General features: G+C 44.7%; 1 protein-coding gene across 1 annotated transcript in view; it reads right to left on the bottom strand.

Moving 5' to 3' along the window:
• STK39 (serine/threonine kinase 39) overlaps positions 1-17,311 on the bottom strand; it is a 179,206-nt gene that overhangs the window by 101,180 nt on the left and 60,715 nt on the right. Inside the window, exons 7-10 of the mRNA XM_075000805.1 lie at positions 14,298-14,399; positions 9,526-9,659; positions 5,329-5,377; positions 5,168-5,233 (exon numbers count right to left, since the gene is read on the bottom strand). Of these exons, the coding sequence (XP_074856906.1) occupies positions 5,168-5,233; positions 5,329-5,377; positions 9,526-9,659; positions 14,298-14,399 (351 nt within the window). The remainder of the gene's footprint in view (positions 1-5,167; positions 5,234-5,328; positions 5,378-9,525; positions 9,660-14,297; positions 14,400-17,311) is intronic.

Genomic DNA, 17,311 nt, shown 5'->3' with positions numbered 1-17,311 from the left:
AAATTGCAGGGTCAGGACAAAGCTTCTCATCTCTAAGCTTGTATTCCAGTGATCTAATTCAATATCCATCCACTTGTCTGGATGGGGATGGTTCTTTTAAAATAATTTGTTTACTAGTGTTTGCTTGCAGTATTATTTCATAGCACTTTTTTTTTATTATTATTATTATTAGCATAATACTGGCCAGTCTAGCTACAAAGAAATTGAGACACCTTTCTTGGTGCTGTATTTTATTTAAAATAGGTATAAAATCCTATTCCTGTTGAAGTATTGTTATTGACTTACCTTCAGCACAATCAGAATGAGCCCCAATTTCTAAAGTGTACTTCTGCTTATAAACTGGACAGACAGTTGTGTGTTTGGGAAATTTAAGTTACAAATTCAATGTTAAGAAAGCCTAATTAAAAATGTGGTGGAACTTATCCTCATAATAATACATGGAAAGGACTGGCAAAAATTAGAATAATCTTTAATTTGAGTTGTTAAAAAAAAAAAAAAAAAGTCACCCTCTTGCTTATGACAAGAATTAACTTATTGCACCTATTTCTCCACTTCTTCCCAAGCCCTTAAGCCTCCTGACACAGCAGTCCCACTTTGGAAAAGTTACCTGTTAGCTGTAACCTCATCCAACCCCTTACTCAGCTCTTATGTCTTTCAGGACGGATGGTTCCATTCTCCGTCTTGTTTCTCTGAGCACCTGGTAGGTCTGCTCTGAACAGGGCAAGGGTGACCAACTTCCTATTATACTGACTTCTTCACCACTTTAAAATCTCAAAAAGATAAAACTCCTGGGGCCTGTAGAAGAAGGGAGACAGCTGGGATGTGAGGAACAAATTAAAAACCAAATTTTGTACTGAATATTTACCCTTCCTCCAATTACTACTTGAAAATATTTCATACCCTCAAGTATAGGATCAATTGTAAAAAAGATTCCTCCGTTCACCAGCCCTGGGTCTTAGTACAGTTATACCTGCATGATGTCACTTTATTTTCCACTGTGATCTCTAATAATACAGTCCTGTTCTAGATTATAAAATGCAAACTTCTGGATGCACAGTATAGTCAAATTATTTTTATGAAGTTGGAGTTCCAAGAAGAAGTTTTCTATTACTATGCTAATGCCAGTAAATGCAGTACTAACATATATATTAACAAGGGGATGGGACAGTGGAAGATAAGTCACACTCACTTCACGTGACCAAATTCCAACCGTGTGTGGCTACCATTGCTATCTGCTGAAAGAGCCCAGAAGGAGGAGATGATTCAAAACGCAACATTAATGAATTTATGACTAGAGAATAGATAACTTTTGTACATCCAAATTGTGTAAGGTTACTCTTGTAGCCTCACATTTTTCCACACTCATTTAAAACTGCTGCTTAAATATGGTACCTTTTGGATTATTCTGAGCTAACATCAGATTTAAAATAATGTAATAAGCACAAACAAAGCTGACACAGCACAGCAATTGCAAAATAAAAATGGACATAAGGTGAAGAGGAAAAAAGTTAACATAGAATGAGTCTAGACTTTTGGGCCGTGGGGCAAACTAATCACACATTTTAATGTAACAGAAATTAAATTTAGAAATTACTGCAGGGCAACTCCTACACCTGTACTAACAGGATTGGCATGGATGTCATATCAATTATAGGCTTTTCGTGACAAATGTCATATTAAAATTTATTTTAAATCACTGATGACCTCAACTGCCTTTTGCACCTTTCCAGCACATGGGTTCTTCAAAAAGTGATTTATGAATGACATTTTACCTGTTACATAAGCTTAGTGGCTCACTTCTAGTTATAAAACACTTTAGACAATCAATTCAATATTAAAGTAGATTTATATTTTACAGCATCATAAGATAGCAGCCAACCAAAAATTGTAAGTGAATTAAAGCTTAAATTTCCAATGAATATTAATTTTGAGGCTTTTAAAGCTTTTAAGCAGTTCACTGTTTTCAGTAGTTGAAAATTTAAGATTTTTCAGTTTATGGTGCTGTTATAGAGGTTTAATCTATTGCCATGATGGCATTTACTGCTCTCTCAGGATTTTTTTTTTTTTTGCAAGCCTAAGGGAGCTGGGGAAAGGGCTGTGCTTTATCCTAAATCTGAGAACAGAGGTTCCCAAACTGGGCTCTTGGGAATGCTGGATGGCACTCCGGAGAGCTAGCCTTGTGCTGGCTCCTCATTTACAACGTTACTTTAGCAGAAGAAGTTCCATTAAATACTTTTCTGATGAGAAATTGCTGCATCTGTTCTGGGAACGCACATGAGGGGAGGCTGGCCTACCTGGTGAGAAGACAAACTTGAAAACATGTGGTCCATTCTAGTAAGGTCTAGACAGAAGATTTTAACAAGTTGAAGATGACCATTAAGTGAAAATCTGATTTTTGTCCCTTTTTAATGTCAAATTGCACAAGCTCCTTCAAACATGCTGCTGTCACCACATGAGCAGAGGGCTGTAGTGCTCACTGTGCTCCCTCCAAGCCTTCCACTCCTCCTGCCCATTCCATCCCAAGCACTAGTTCCAGAACTGCTTCTCCTTCTCTTCCAGGATATTACCACACCCACCCTCTCATCCTGCTGCAGATACCCACTGCCCATCACTGATTTCCAGTAGAGTCTAGTAACCCAACAGGAGTTGACTGTGTTGGGTCAGGTATGAAACCCATCTGACCCCTCCAGGTTGAGTCTCCCCCGAGCCCCAGCCGCAACCCCCCTTCCCCGCCCCACACACACACTTTTTTTGGTGTGCACATGGTTCCAGCTTCCTAAAGCCCTTATCAGGTTCTTCCTTAACCTATGTTATTTACTACCCTTCCCTGCTCCTCTCTCCAGCCCTTCTCCCTGTCTTCTTCCTTTCCCTCATGCCCCCTTTCCCTAGACCTTCTCTCTTCAGTCCCCACAACCCTTTGTTCTCCTCTGCTCCTCTCTCCCACACATATTCCCCCTCCCCTCAACACTAGCCTCACTCCTCAACCCCTAGCTGGCCAGGACCCCTTTGCTCCACTCTGGTAATACAGTACCCTAAGCAAAAGTTACTTCAGTGCAGTCACAGGATTCAAACTCCTGGAAGCAGGACACTGATACTAAAGGAAAGCCGGGGGTTGTAGTGGTGCTGCTGTTGCCAACATGGGTGGGAGAATCCCTGCGCTGCTGGCAATTTGAGCCTACTTAGAGTGTCTGGCACAGATGCCCTCCACTTCAGAAGGGGGAATAGCTCTTAGACCTGCACAAAGCAGTCTGAGTCCTGGGCCTGCACTGCTGTGTAACAGATGCTACAGCTGCTTGGCTTTATCCCAGAGATGGGGTGTCTGAGCAAACCACTGCTGGTGCCTTTCAAGAAGGGAGCTTTCCCAGGGAACAGGGCTGAACTCATCACTTCGCAGACTGTGAGCTTTCAAGGGGTCAAAATCCTCCTGATCTGCCAGGCATGGAACACTGCACCTGAGCCTGCAGCTGGTAACCTTAGTGTCTCTCCCTATAGCAGAGGTGGGAAAAAAACTACAAGAAGTTACACGAGTAGAAGTGAAGCTGTTTTCACTTCTGGGTACTTGAGTACAATAAAGATCTGGGGGGGGGGGGTGTTTTCCAAAGGGGGCACTGGCGACTTGTATGTAAGTACCTCCCCTGCCCCCCGCAGAGGTATTTTTACTCAAGTCACTTTTTGGGTACTTTCTCCGCCTCTGGCCTATAGCCCCCTGAACACAATTAATACCCTACAATTGTTAGAGTTAGGTCAGGTATGGAAACACTTCCTGGGCCCAAGAATTAATAGGAGCTTTAAGCAACAAAAAAACCTGAAAAGGATCCATTGTTAGATTCTTGGGCCCAGGAATGACAGCAAACTAGTGAGGTTCAGGTCTGACTTCAAACATAGATCCCCGCACTGCCCTTTGTATGTTAGGGAATAAACAGCAAGATGGAGCTGCTTATATATTTTTGAGTGAACTGAAAAAATACCTATTCTCAGCTCTAGGAGCCTCTATAGCAGTGCGATGAAAAACCCTGGTTATTCCAAGTTAGTCGGTCTGTGGCTAGCAGACTCCTAAATAAAAGTTCCCACCTTAGCCCTCTCAAACCTCAGTCCAGCTCTCACGAAACACAAGAGAAGAGCAAAGCCTCTACCACCACAGTGTCCAATATGCTCCCCATTTGCCACATAGGGTGAATGTGCAAAATGCGGCTCAGGAGAGCCTCACACATGGAGTTCCCCTCTGGCCACTCCATGCACATGCCCCACCGCAGGGTGGGACAAGAGCATGGCAGCAGCAGTGGAGAGGGGCCCTGCAGTCGTTTGCCTGGCGTGGGGCCTGCAGCTCCAGCTGGGAGCCAAGCGACTCCTTTGGCCTTGCTGCGCCTCCTGCTGCCCCAGCACAGCCCTGGGGCCCAGCTTGGCACCTACGACCCCGGCGGACTCAGAGCTAGCACTGGTGACTCTGGGGAGTCAGGTGGAATATACAGGGGTAGGGGTGGGCTGGGGGAGTCTGGCTCTGGAAGGAGGCGGCAGGGGGTGGGACCTGTGGCGAACGTGCAAGGATGATGACAACCACAAGCGAGGCGATCCTTAATTTACTATTGGACTCCACTGCCTTACGACACGGGACTTAAAAAGAGCTCAGTCTGCTGGCCCAGGGAAGAAATCAAGAGTGCCACTATGGAACTGCCAGCTACTTTCTAACCGAACAACTTCTACTGAAGTCTTTGTGATGTGTGATTATACGGAAATGCACAATGGGCAGGCAAACCTTTGTAAATATTGTCTGTTGTGTCCTTAACACCATATTTTATTATCTGAATTAATAAACTTCCATTTCCTTTGTCTGTGGATCCATATGCTCACAATTTTCTGTTCCTAATAGCTAATAAATGTCCGCTTCTATACCTTTCTAACTAAAATATTAAAATGATAAAACTACCCCCTTTGCAAGGCACAGCAAGAAAGGAAGTCAAAATGGCCTAATGCTCTTTGGAGAAATCTCAACCACAGAAGCCATTCATTTTAAACCATCACCATCTATGAAGGGACTAGTAAGAGAACTGCTACATTAACTCAGTTTATAAAGAAGAGTCAACAGACAGTGCCCCCAACTCCCACCAAAGCTTGTCACTAGACAATTTTCTCGTGAAAGTAAGATGTAATGAAGTGTTAAGAATCTTACCTTTTTTGCTCTTTGTGCTATATCAGGTGTTCTAGTAAGAAGCTTTTCTATAAGGTATTCTCTATTCTGAAAAACCAACATTCGGACAGTTAAACCCAACACAAGGAAAACAGAGGATTCACGTAACAGAAGAGATTTAAGTGTAGGTTTAAATATTTTACCTTGGCTTTCTGGAAGAATTTGCACTTTAAAAGTTCTGCTGCTGTGGGCCTGAAAGATCAATAATAAATTAGAACGGAAACAAAGATCTCTCCTAATGAATACTATACAGGACATTTGTGAAAGGACATGGTACTTCTGAACAGTCATGAATGGCAGTGCTAGCTGCAAAATGAAATTTGAAAATTAATGATGGCATACCTATTCAATCACTGTACAGAGTGTGAGATGAAGTTCCCAGATGGTGAAAAAAATGAATATAAATCAGTATCCTGTCTTTGATTGTCCATCTTTTTCTTTAATTTTAATTTAGTGAGGAGTACTGGATTAAAAGCCAGAACTTACAGCCTCCGTTTAGCTACTAAAAAGACAGTGCCTATGAAAGCATCTGGCAGTCCAGATTTGGCTCATGGTCCACCTACTGACCACCTCTGCTCCAGACCAATCAGCAATGGTCCTTTATTTCAGGGATATGGACACCTGCACACAGGGAAGTGGACTGAACCCAATTACACCAGACAACACTTGCAGAGCTTTCAGTCTCTCAAAACGCCAAGAGAATCTGGTGCAGTGCTCTACAGGACAAATGCTCAATGTTCCATTTTTAGTCTCTGGAGTTACCAGTTCAGTGCTCTCCCTCCCAAACCTCCCTCTCCCCTGATGTCAAACTTCTGAAGTTTGCAGCAGTTGAAGTCACAACCTGGTAACCACAGTGTTATTGTTTAACCCAGTGACATGCAATATTTCAGAACAAGGTTGAGCAACATTCACTCACTTTTCCCCGCAGATAAGCAGAGGGCCTATGAACACGTTTGTCTGACTCAAGTAGAGCTGGTCAGAAACTGAGTTCCCCATCCTCCCAGCCTCCACAGAAAATTGTCAGTCAAAACCCATAAAGTATATCAGCACATATTAAAAACACACAATTTGAAAATGCTGCTGTGGTGCCCCAGGGGAGTTGTATTTTAGGTACCTCATGTTCCTTTCTTCATTATAGAGTGGGCTCTGTCTCCCACAATGCACCACTGTCCCCTTCTGTGTGAGGGCAGATGGTGCCTTATGGGACCATGGTGCCAAGGTATATTCTAGTTGGGGAGCATGGCTCATAGAAGGGACCGGGGACATGAGGGAACCAAATCACAAATCCTTTGAGCACTGTGGTGGAATACCTCAAATCAGTGTATTATGGGCTTTGGACATTCCATTTTTTTTCCAAATGGCTGGAGGAGGAGAAAAATTTTCACAGAAACCTTTTAATGTTAAATTTTCAATGGCATATAGAGGACTTTTAATAAAAAAAAAAGAAGTTTTACCATCCCTACTGCAGAGGACAAAGAGGACTGAATGGAAACTAAAACAAATCCCAATTAATACCTACTGCATTTGTCTATGAGTGTTTAAAATGTATGAAGACTATAGAGCAATTCAGGAAGGTGGTCATGAGGACTTATCTGCATACAGAAGTTGAATGGGTTTCAGAAAAGATGTGCTTATATCCCAATTTAGACACAGCATCCATGCAAAGTTGCAAATTCTATATTGATTAAAAGCTTGCTTACATCTTAGCTTGTTAATTTTCCACTCGTATTTGATGTGGTATGAGGTTTCAGAGAGAAAGGCAAGAAGACACCAAGAAAAAAGGTGGTTAAGTAAGCCCAGTTCACATACTCCACACAAGGTACAGAGCAGAGGGGGACAAACTGTGGCCTGTAGGCCACATCTGGGCTGTGAGACGCTTCAGTCCAGCTCCTCAGCTCCTGACAGGGAACAGGGTCAGAAGAGACTTACTGGGAGGAGCCAGCTCAACTCCTCCAGCTCCATCAGCGCCTAGTTGGCATGATACCCATACTGCCTGCCACGATACTCCAGGGGGGTGCAGTGAAGGGACAAGGCACCACCAGGAGTGTTGGATGGGGCGGGGCCAGCCCATATTTGGCTGTTGTAGGTGGCACAGCCTTCCCTAGTCGGCACTTCATGCAAATTTCTGTCGCCACTGTGGTCCTCATGCCAAAAAGTTTGCCTACACCTGGTGCAGAGACAACTCCTGCCATAAAGGTAAATATTACCCAGTTTAAAGATAGACCACTCTTCACAGCCAGTATGTTCAAATTGCTTGGCTATATGTTAATAGGTGACAACTAGAAGACTGCTTTTCAAAAATGGGCAAACTAATGGGAGCTTTTTCAGGAAAAAAAAAAAAGCTGAAAGATCTACTGGTAGATCTAACAACAGGGAGCCAGACACAGGTACTAGGAATGTAGTTTAGTTTTACATTTAAAAAAAAAAAAAAAATGGAAAGTCACCAGAAACGTTAATGCCCTGATAGCCATGCACTAGTATGCTTAAATCTAGAACAGTTAACCATGGGAAACTGCATTGCAAGGAAATACTTACTGCAACTGCTAACTTCCTACAGGACAATCATATTTATGGACCAGAGTTATCATGTCCTGAAAACGTTTGGCCATTTCTACGATAATTTGTAGCCATAATAAAAGTTGTTTTCTCCAAGTATGCTTCAATTTAAAGAAAACATTAAAATGAATTTAAGGAGTCTGCAAGTTGTAGGGCTGTGCTTTTAGCATAACCAGACTCTGGGGACATAAAGTTAATGAGACAGACTATAAATGTCTGGGAAACCTGAAGACACTGCACAAATGATCCCCTGAGCCAAAAGGATGGCTTTGGAGTGGTTCTGGGAATTTAAAAGGTGTTGTTTGTATGTATTGTTTCTTAGAATGTTCTTCATCTATTATCTCTGTTCTCTGCTGCTAGATCTTATTGACTATAATTTACCCTGACTTACAGAAGGTTCACTAAGTCTGACTCCCAGCTATATCTAAATTTTACACGATTGTAACATCAATGAACTCAACTTACACCACAAAAATAACGTAAGAGAGCAGTAAGTCAAGTCACCCAGCCAAGATGAAAGTGTGTTAGCTTTATAAAACCAAACTCCTAAAACAGGTAAGTGATTTATTAAATACATGGAAGAATAACACATTAATTACATGATGCGCCTCCCCTAGAATCCAAACAAGAGAAACATATACAATGTGTTTAAACAAAAATAGCTATCAAAAGGATAATGGGAGATGTCATTGTGGGACTTTCCCAACAGCTCTGGAACAAAGAATGTAATTATTTGGAGTATTTCAGTATGATTTAAATAGATTTCAAAATCTACAGAAGACAGAATATATAATTTTCATGCTAGTTCATAACCAACCAGCTGTTCACACTGTTTATCTCCAACATAAAAAAAACCCTCAACCCTCTCGAGACAATCTTGTAACACTGCACATACGACTAAGGCTTTGTCTATACAAGAAGCCTCTGTTGACTGAAGTCACTGTTGGAAGGGATTTCCCGGCAAAACTTCTGGTGAGAGATTGCTCTTTCAATCCGCTTTTATGTGCGGACACAATCTACTCTATTGACAGAGCAGCCAGACTGCCCAGCCCTCTCTCGATAGAATGGCTGACCAGAAGCTCAGCAAACAGGGCTGCCTGGAGAACCAGAAGCCCTGCCTGCCAACAAAAGGGATCCAAGCATCTACACAGCTGCTTTGTCAACAGAACACTGTAGACAGAGTTGTTATACCTGAACAGGGAGAGGTATAACACTGCCAGCAGACGTGCCTGATTTTACTGATAAATTGTGGACAAAGTGCATTTTGTGTGTTGACGTTCCGTGGTTTTTCCTGACAAAAGCCCAGTTTTGCCAGGAAAAGCCTCTTGCATAGATGTAGCCTCAAGGTAGATTTAGAAATAAGCTCATTTCAGGAAAAAAAGCCAGCAGCATTTTCTGTTAAGTCTCAAGCAATGAAGCACATTTAGACAGCAAAAGGTCAGCTTGATCAACACGGTCAGAATCCTTAACATGGGCTTGCAATTAGATTAAAGTCTTCAGGGAAGGAACCATGTTTTTTCCAAAGTGTTTGAGTAATGCTTTGCACAACAGAATTAGAATACCTGGATACTGGTACACCAAGTTAAGTATCAAACTTCGACAAGTTTGGTTAGCAACCAACTCCTTCTCCCCAAAACAAAAATCCAATATTTAGAAGACACAAGGATTTTTCCAAATAAATATTTAAGAAACATATATCTGTAATAATGATATTTAAAGTATTTTGCACTAAAATCTTCACTGAATTTTGGACTAATTCAATTATATACAGAAAAAACACTTACCTTTTGGAAGGGTCTTTTTGAAGACATAGGGAAATTAGTTTTCTAAAGGATTTGCCATACTTTTTCATCATTTCTTTGTCTTCTACACCAGTCTCTAAAGTGGGAGGGTCATTTTGCAATGTCAGCATTAATACCTATTGAAAAAAAACAAAAAGTGAGATGGTAAGAGTCTCAGTGAAATTACAGTACATAGCAGCTGAAACAGGATACAAATATTCTTAAAAACACAGGATGTTTCTGTTTAAAAAATCCTGGTTACATCTAAACTTGGGCAAAACTGCGAAAAGGCCATGCTAATGGCCAAATCAGAGAATAGTAATGAGGCGCTGAAATGAATATTCAGCACCTCATCAGCATGCTGCTGGCCACGGCACTTCAAAAGTGCTGCGTTTCACTTGTGCACGGCTCGCCTACATGGTGGTCCTTCTTGAAAGGACCCTGCAAACATTGAAATCCCCTTATTCCTGTCAGCTGACATGTGCAGGGTCCTTTCAAATAGGACCCCAGCATAGATGAGCCATGCACAAGCGAAACACAGCACTTTTGAAGTGCTGTGGCCAGTGGCATGCTAATGAGGTGCTGAATATTCATTTCAGCACCTCATTACTATTCTCCAATTTGGCTATTAGCATGGCCATTTCGAAGTTTTGCCCAAGTGTAAACATGGCCCGAGTCATCACACAGCACCTACCAGGGTAATAAATTTGTACATATGAATTGTATAAACACCAGAGTAATTCCCCTGTCACAGTATCACCTTCACAGAGTATCTGAACATCACTTGCTCCATCAATTTCTGACATGCTACAAAACCATCTTCTAGTTTTGAGTTGGTAGTCTCTAGAAATAATTTAATAATCATGCAGCTCAACATGCTCTAATCTGTTTTAAGATTCCAAAAGAAACAGGGAAGTCCTTCTAAAAAGAGGGAAAAAAAACTGGAGTGGCAAGTCAAGGATGGCACAGGTTTTACATAGATTTACAAAGGGTGACAATACTCTATTCACTTCTCCCCCTACCAGTAACCAAGCCTGTGGCATGTCACCCCCAATGCCACATGCCTGACCTTGGTGGACATATATATTGCATAAACTAAAGCTACCCATTTGTAAAGACAAAGGTCTGGAAGTATCCCTAGGATGAGCCTGCTCCCAGATAAGCACCTTGGGCACCTTGTAAAAGTTATGGAAGGCAGAGAGAACTGTTTCTATATTATTCTGCAAGTGACTCATGATAAAAATATTGACATGAAACGTTTGTTGTTGGTAGCTGTGCACTAAGAAAAAGCATGGGATGGAAATGGTGGGGTGAGGGAAAAGAGGAAGCAACTTATCTGTAAAGGATGAGGCCATGCAACTTTGATCAGCCTGTTTCAAACACCAGGAAAGGATATGAAGACTGATCAAACAGCAGGCAAAGAAGAGAAGTGAAAATAATATGGAAGAGAGGAGCTAATAAAACATTAAACCAAGAAAGTTATTTGGAATTAGCAGAAACCCATGCATAAAGTTCATTACCAGAGAGAAGTGTATTGTAAAACATCAACTACTGAACAGAAATTTATTATAAAAGGTAACGGAAAGGTTAGGCAAATGAGTTTTCCACAGACTGCCATGGACTTTTATGTTGTATCAACACTTCAATGAGACAGAGTCACTAAAAATGATTAAAGAAATCTGTATTAAGGTGTGCAGCCACTGTACATAAGCTTTCACACACACTGCTCTTAGACCAGTGACTAGTATACTTGACAAGACAATAAAAGAATTTACTATTCACCAAGACGAGGGAAAAAAATCCAGCACTACTGTAAAATACACTAAAGCATCAAAATACGTGGCTTCAAGTTGCACGTAACTTGTTTTAACGCGAGTTAAGCATTACCCGAAGCTGCTCTGTGGCCCCTTTCCCCTGCCCACCCCCAGCAGCATGGTTGTTAACCTGACAGCTGTGCCGCTGGGGGCATATATGGGAAGGAGCTTTTAGTGCGCCTAGCTACCCACAGCTGCAAGCAAGCAAGCACGTTAAAAGCCTCCCACCACTCTGGGAGCCAGGAAACTGACCAGCCCTCAGGGCTGGTCTTATTTTCCAGCTCCTGCAAGCCCAGGGGAGCTGGGAACCAGGCTGCAACCTGGTTCCCTCTCTCCCCTGCAACTTGCAAGAAAATTTGAGTTACACTGGGTTTGCAAGAACATAGCCCCCACGTAACTTGAGAATTTACTGTACTGAAAGAGGTTTCTGCCAGGACTTCAGATCAGTTTAGTGAGTTTAACTCAAGTGAAGTGAGAAAAGAGTCACAACAGTGAAGTTGCTACAAGTCAGTCAACTAATATTCTAGTGAGGTTTGTTTGTTTCTTTTTTAAAAAAAAAGCCTCTCAGGAAGAAAACATTCCTCTTTCAAAATGCCATAGCACTCTAGGCTTTTATAATTTTGGAAAGAAATGTATCAGTCTATATCAAGCAAACTATACTAGTAACCCACACAAGAAGGCTGGGTAAGAATACTGCAATATACTGCAGTTGCTATAATTTAAGCATATGAAAAACAAAATGAAACTGTAGTGTTTCTCTAAGTTCAGAGCACAAACACTTAAGAATTTAAAATAGATAAATTACTTATAAAAGAAAAATATGAAATAGCAGGAACTAACTCAGTTTTCATCTGAGAAATATTTCCTTTTAAGATGTTCCTACTAAATTTTCCCCTAGATTAGGAGTTGGCCACCAAAAAGCAAGGCAACTTTTTTTCCCCAAATTTTGTAAAAACTCAATTATTCAAGAGCCGCAATGCATGCAAATATGCGACAGTCCTTAAAAAATAACGTCAAGCCAAACAACCGTGCACATGCAATAATTTGTAATGTGATACATGTTTAATTAAGGACGTTCACAAACTTTTTTACACATTCCATTTCCTCACACTTTATGTGCGAGTTTGTAGCACTACCTTCCTGACTTTTACTCCCAAACCTACTTTAATTATGCCTATTTTACTTCACATTTAATTTTTCTTTCTTAAAAATACTTCACAGCACAAATGCCACAAGCTTCCTTTTCCTTTTCAAAATCAAGACTTTATCAGCAACATGATCAAAACAGAGACACACTATCATATCCCACAATGCACTCTACATATTAAGGGGGAGTTATCCAGCATTTCAAGATCACATACTGTTTGCAATTTAGATATGAGTTGCTCATTGTTGCGCTTTTATATATTCACCATCTATTGTAAATAATCATGAGGGGTTTTGGTTTTTGTTTCTTTTTACTTTGCACTTACAACAATCGGGAGCCATAAAGTCATCCTTAAAGAGCAACATGTGGCTCCAGAGCCACAGGTTGCAGACCTCTGCCCTAGACTGTTCCCCAAAAAAGCAAAGATTAAGCTAACTTCAAAACTTCTCAATATTTTGAAGTAAAATTCAGAGAGTGTTGCTATTTAATAAAATAGGAAGTAAAATGGGAAATGACTGCCGAGGAAGATGCACTGAAGAAAGGGATCAGAGGGCCATAATGGATCACAAGTTACATGATTCACAGTATAAACACAGTTGCAAAAAAGCCAGCAAACTAGCACTGTAAGCAAGACACAAGAAGCAATTCTTCCATTCTACTCTGAAGGGTTTGGGCCTCAGCTGGAGTGTTATATCCAGTTCTGGTAGCCATATTGCAGGAACAATGTAGACACTGCAGAAAGTCCAGAAAAAGAGCAAAAACAAAACAATTCACAGGCTGTTTGCTAGACCTTTTTAAGAAAGATTGAAAACAATGGATTTGTTTACACCAGAAAAGAGAAGACAAAGGGGACGTGAGAACAGTTTTCTAGTGTATAAAGGCTGTTATAAGGAAGATGGAGAAAAATTATTCTCATCAACTGGTGAGAACAGGACAAGAAAAAAATGGTCTTAAATTGCATTAAGGGTGATTTAGGTTGGACATGAGGAAAAAAAAAAACTTCTTGTCAGCACGGTTAAGCACTGTAATAAATTGTCCAGGGAGGTTATGGAATCTCCATTACTGGGGGTTTTTAAAAGCCACTAAAACCCTTATCAGGGATGGTCTAGATAATCGTTAGCCGATGAGTACAGGGGACCAAACTAATGACCCTTACAATTTGTTTCCAATCTTACAATTCTATGAACAAAAGGGAGTGGAGAAGGTGTCAGGGCATTACTCTATTGCCAGTTTAAGATTATTTTTAGTGATTTCTAAAGTTGGCACATCAATCTTATTTTTTGGCAAATGTAGCATGAGTTATTGCAGCCTTCTGACATTTTTGAGTATTTTAGTAGCTAACAGCTGGTTACAGAATCTTTATTACAAATGATAGAGAAGCCAAAAAAAAAATGCAGTTTAATCTTCATGTACAAGGTGCACAGGAAGAGCGGGAAATTAGGGGAAAAAATATATTACTCATAGTCTGAACAAAATTTCATCTGAAGTCAGAGAGGTGCTACCACAGAGAGCTATACAATGACACAGCCACCTTCCACATTTCTGCATGAGCAAGCCATGTCACACGCAGTTAAAGAGACAGGAACAATACAAGGATCCCATCTTCCAGTTCTACGCTTTGGGAAATGTTGTCTTCCCAATCTAATCTACATGACTTCAGGTGCCATCCAACATGGGGTACCTATAAGGTTTATTAATAAGCTAAAAATAGAACAATCCCAAACGATTAAAAAGAGAAATGCTAGAAAGTTACAAAAGGATGTCAATGTTGTTTATGCAACACTGAACTATACGTGCTTTCCAAGGACACTTACTTTCATAGGAGGATATTTGTGGTAAGGTGCCGCTCCTGTTGCTAATTCAATAGCAGTTATTCCAAAGCTCCACATATCAGCCTTGAAATCATAACCTCTCACCTATTACAGGGCAAAAAAAATAAATTTTAGTGTGGTGTTTCAAATATAAAGTCATCATAGCCGCGTCTACATGTGCCGGCTACTTCGAAGTAGCCGCGCCAACTTCGAAATAGCGCCTGCCACATCTACACGTGGCGAGCGCTATTTCGAAGTTGACATCGACATAAGGTGGAGAGACGTCGAAGTCGCTATCCCCAGCAGGGGATGGGAATAGTGCCCTACTTCAACGTTGAACGTCCAAGTAGGGCACGTGTAGCCAATCCGCGTCCTGCAACAATCGAAACAGCGGGGTCCGCCATGGCAGCCATCAGCTGAGGGGTTGAGAGATGCTCTCTCCAGCCCCTGAGCTCTATGGTCGCTGCATGCAGCGGCCCCTTAAAGCTCCCCGCCCCCTGCCTTACTGTGCAGGAAGCTGAGAGCGCGTGCAGGCAGCAGCAGTAACATGCGGCTAGCCTGCACGCCTCCCTGCAGCCCCAAGACACCCCCCACTGCGATGGCCGCCCGCCAGACCCCCAAGAGCCCCAAAGGGAGCCAGGGCTCCCAGCCTGGTAGCCAGCCCTGGAAGAGGCAGTGGGTCCCCTCCTGGACGGAGGCCGAGATCCAGGACCTGCTGGGGTCTGGAGCGAGGAGGTGGTGCTCCAGCTAATGGGGAGCAAGAGGCGGAACAGGGATGCGTTCGCTCGGCTGGCCAAGGGCCTGGCCGCCCGGGGTCACCTTGCCCGCACTCCTGACCACGTCAGAAGTAAGGTTAAGGAGCTGCGGCAGGGTTACGCCCGGGCCTGGGATGCGGCCAGACGATCTGGGGCCGCCCCTGCCACTTGCCCCTTTTACAGGGAGCGCAGGTCCATCCTGGGCCCCCGGTACACCTCCTCCCCGCCGGCCACTCTTGACACCTCGGCCGACAAGCCCCAGCAGGCCCCGGAGGCAGAGTCCGCCCCAGAGGCAAGCCCTGCACCCCAGGGGCCCTCCCAGGAGCCCACCGCTGGGACGCCGGAGGAGGAGAAGGGGGAGTCCTCCTCCAGCGATGGGGGGCTCCAAATAATCCTGCCGTCCCGGAGCTCCAGAAGGGCGTCCGCCTAGAGGATGTCCCCCAACTGTGGGAGCCGACCATCAGGTATGTACCCCCACCCGGTGCACACCCCCGGTGTTAAGGGGCGGGGACAAGAGACATGACCAGGGCCCTCCACATGCCCAGATGACCATGGCCCCAAGGACAGCAGTGGCATGTCCCTCAGAAGAGTGCATCAGCCCCTGCCCCCCCAGCAGGACATCCCTGGGGATGGAGGAAGTGGAACCTAGGGTCCCCGGGGGCGGGGGGGGACACCCATCATCATCAACAGCAGCAGCAGCAGCATTTCCCGGGGACGGGGAACCAGCAGCAGAGGGGTGGGGGGGAAAAGGGCCACGGCTCGGGGGCCACACTAACGGCTGTCTCCACTCTTCTTCCCCCCGTGTTCCGCAGCTGCACCATCGGAGGGCCCGGAGAGCGCCGGCGAGGTGTCAGTGGTCCCAGACAGCCCACCAGGGCCATTGCTGCAGGCCAGCCCCTTGGCAGAGCACCAACCAGCCCCAGGGCGGGGCCGACGGTGGACCCAGCACCACCAGAGGACGGCGATGGACCCCCAGCTGCTCGCAAGCCTCCGATGGCAGCTGGAGGTGTTGGAGCGGCACCTGCAATTGCAGGAGCGGGCACTGGCCTAGCGCCAGGAGGCATGGAGAGGCCTTTATGCGCACTTTTGAGCGCATAGTGGACTACCTGGCCCCCCATGCCGTGCCGTCCGCCGCTCCGCCCATTCCATCCGCCGCTCCACCCACCGTCCCACCGCCGTCCGCCGAGGGGGACCCGGGGCCTGCTGACACCCGCCGGCCATATCTGCCGGTTCGCCCAGCCCCCAGCCAGCCTCGGCCAGGGCTGAGGCCAAGGCGAGGGTCGCGCCCGCCAACCCCAGGCGTTGGACAGTAGGGGGTGCGGGGCCCAGGACATACCCCCCACTTTGTACATATCTCCATTATTTTGTATATAGTTTGTGTTAGACCCCTGTTCTTTTTTGATACCTGCCCCCCCATGTAAATAGTTCACCCCTTTTGTTACACTATTTATTTATATATTTGTATTATTAATAAGAGAATTTACTGTTTTGTGGTTTCAGAAACAAACAGGTCTATTTTTATTTGCAAGAAAAGTGGGGGTGGGGTGTGCTCTTGGGTGCTCTGTGGTGTGGGCGTGGGGGCAGGGAGTGTTGTGGAGGATAGGGAGGTGCAGTGGGGGGCCTGCCAGTGTTCACCCCACGGCCTGGTCGAAATGGGCCCGCAGGGCCTCCCGGACCCGGATCCCCTCGGGGTCCACCTGGAGACTGGGGGCAGCAGGTGGCTGCACGTCAGCCCTGCCAGCCTCCACAGTCCAGGCCTGAAAGAAGGCCTCCCCCTTGCTCTCGACCAGGTTGTGGAGTGCGCTGCACGTGCCCACAATCTGGGGGATGTTGGTGGGGCCTGCATCCAGGCAGGTGAGGAGACACCTCCAGCACCCTTTGAGGCAGCCAAAAGTGCACTCAACCACCTGGCGTGCATGGTTCAGGCGCGTGTTGAAGCGCTCCTGTCTGGCTGACAGATGGCCCGTGTAAGGGTGCATGAGCCAGGGCCGGAGAGGGTACGCCGCATCTGCAACGACGCAGAGGGGCATGGTGGTGTCCCCCACAGGGATCTCCCGCTGGGGGATGTAGGTCCCCGCCTACAGCCGGCGGCACAGGCCCGAATTCCTGAACACCTGGGCGTCGTGGGTGCTGCCAAGCCAGCCAACATAAAATGTCCAGGAAGCAGCCCCGGCTGTCCACCAAGGCCTGGAGGACCACCAAATGGTAACCCTTCCTGTTCAGGAAGTGTCCTCCACTGTGCTCTGGAGCTCGGATGGGGAT

Source organism: Carettochelys insculpta, chromosome 8 (assembly GCF_033958435.1).
Source record: "Carettochelys insculpta isolate YL-2023 chromosome 8, ASM3395843v1, whole genome shotgun sequence".
NCBI lineage: Eukaryota > Metazoa > Chordata > Testudines > Carettochelyidae > Carettochelys > Carettochelys insculpta.
The sequence above is the reverse complement of the archived record's forward strand: the minus strand, read 5'-3'. Positions and strand labels throughout refer to the sequence as shown.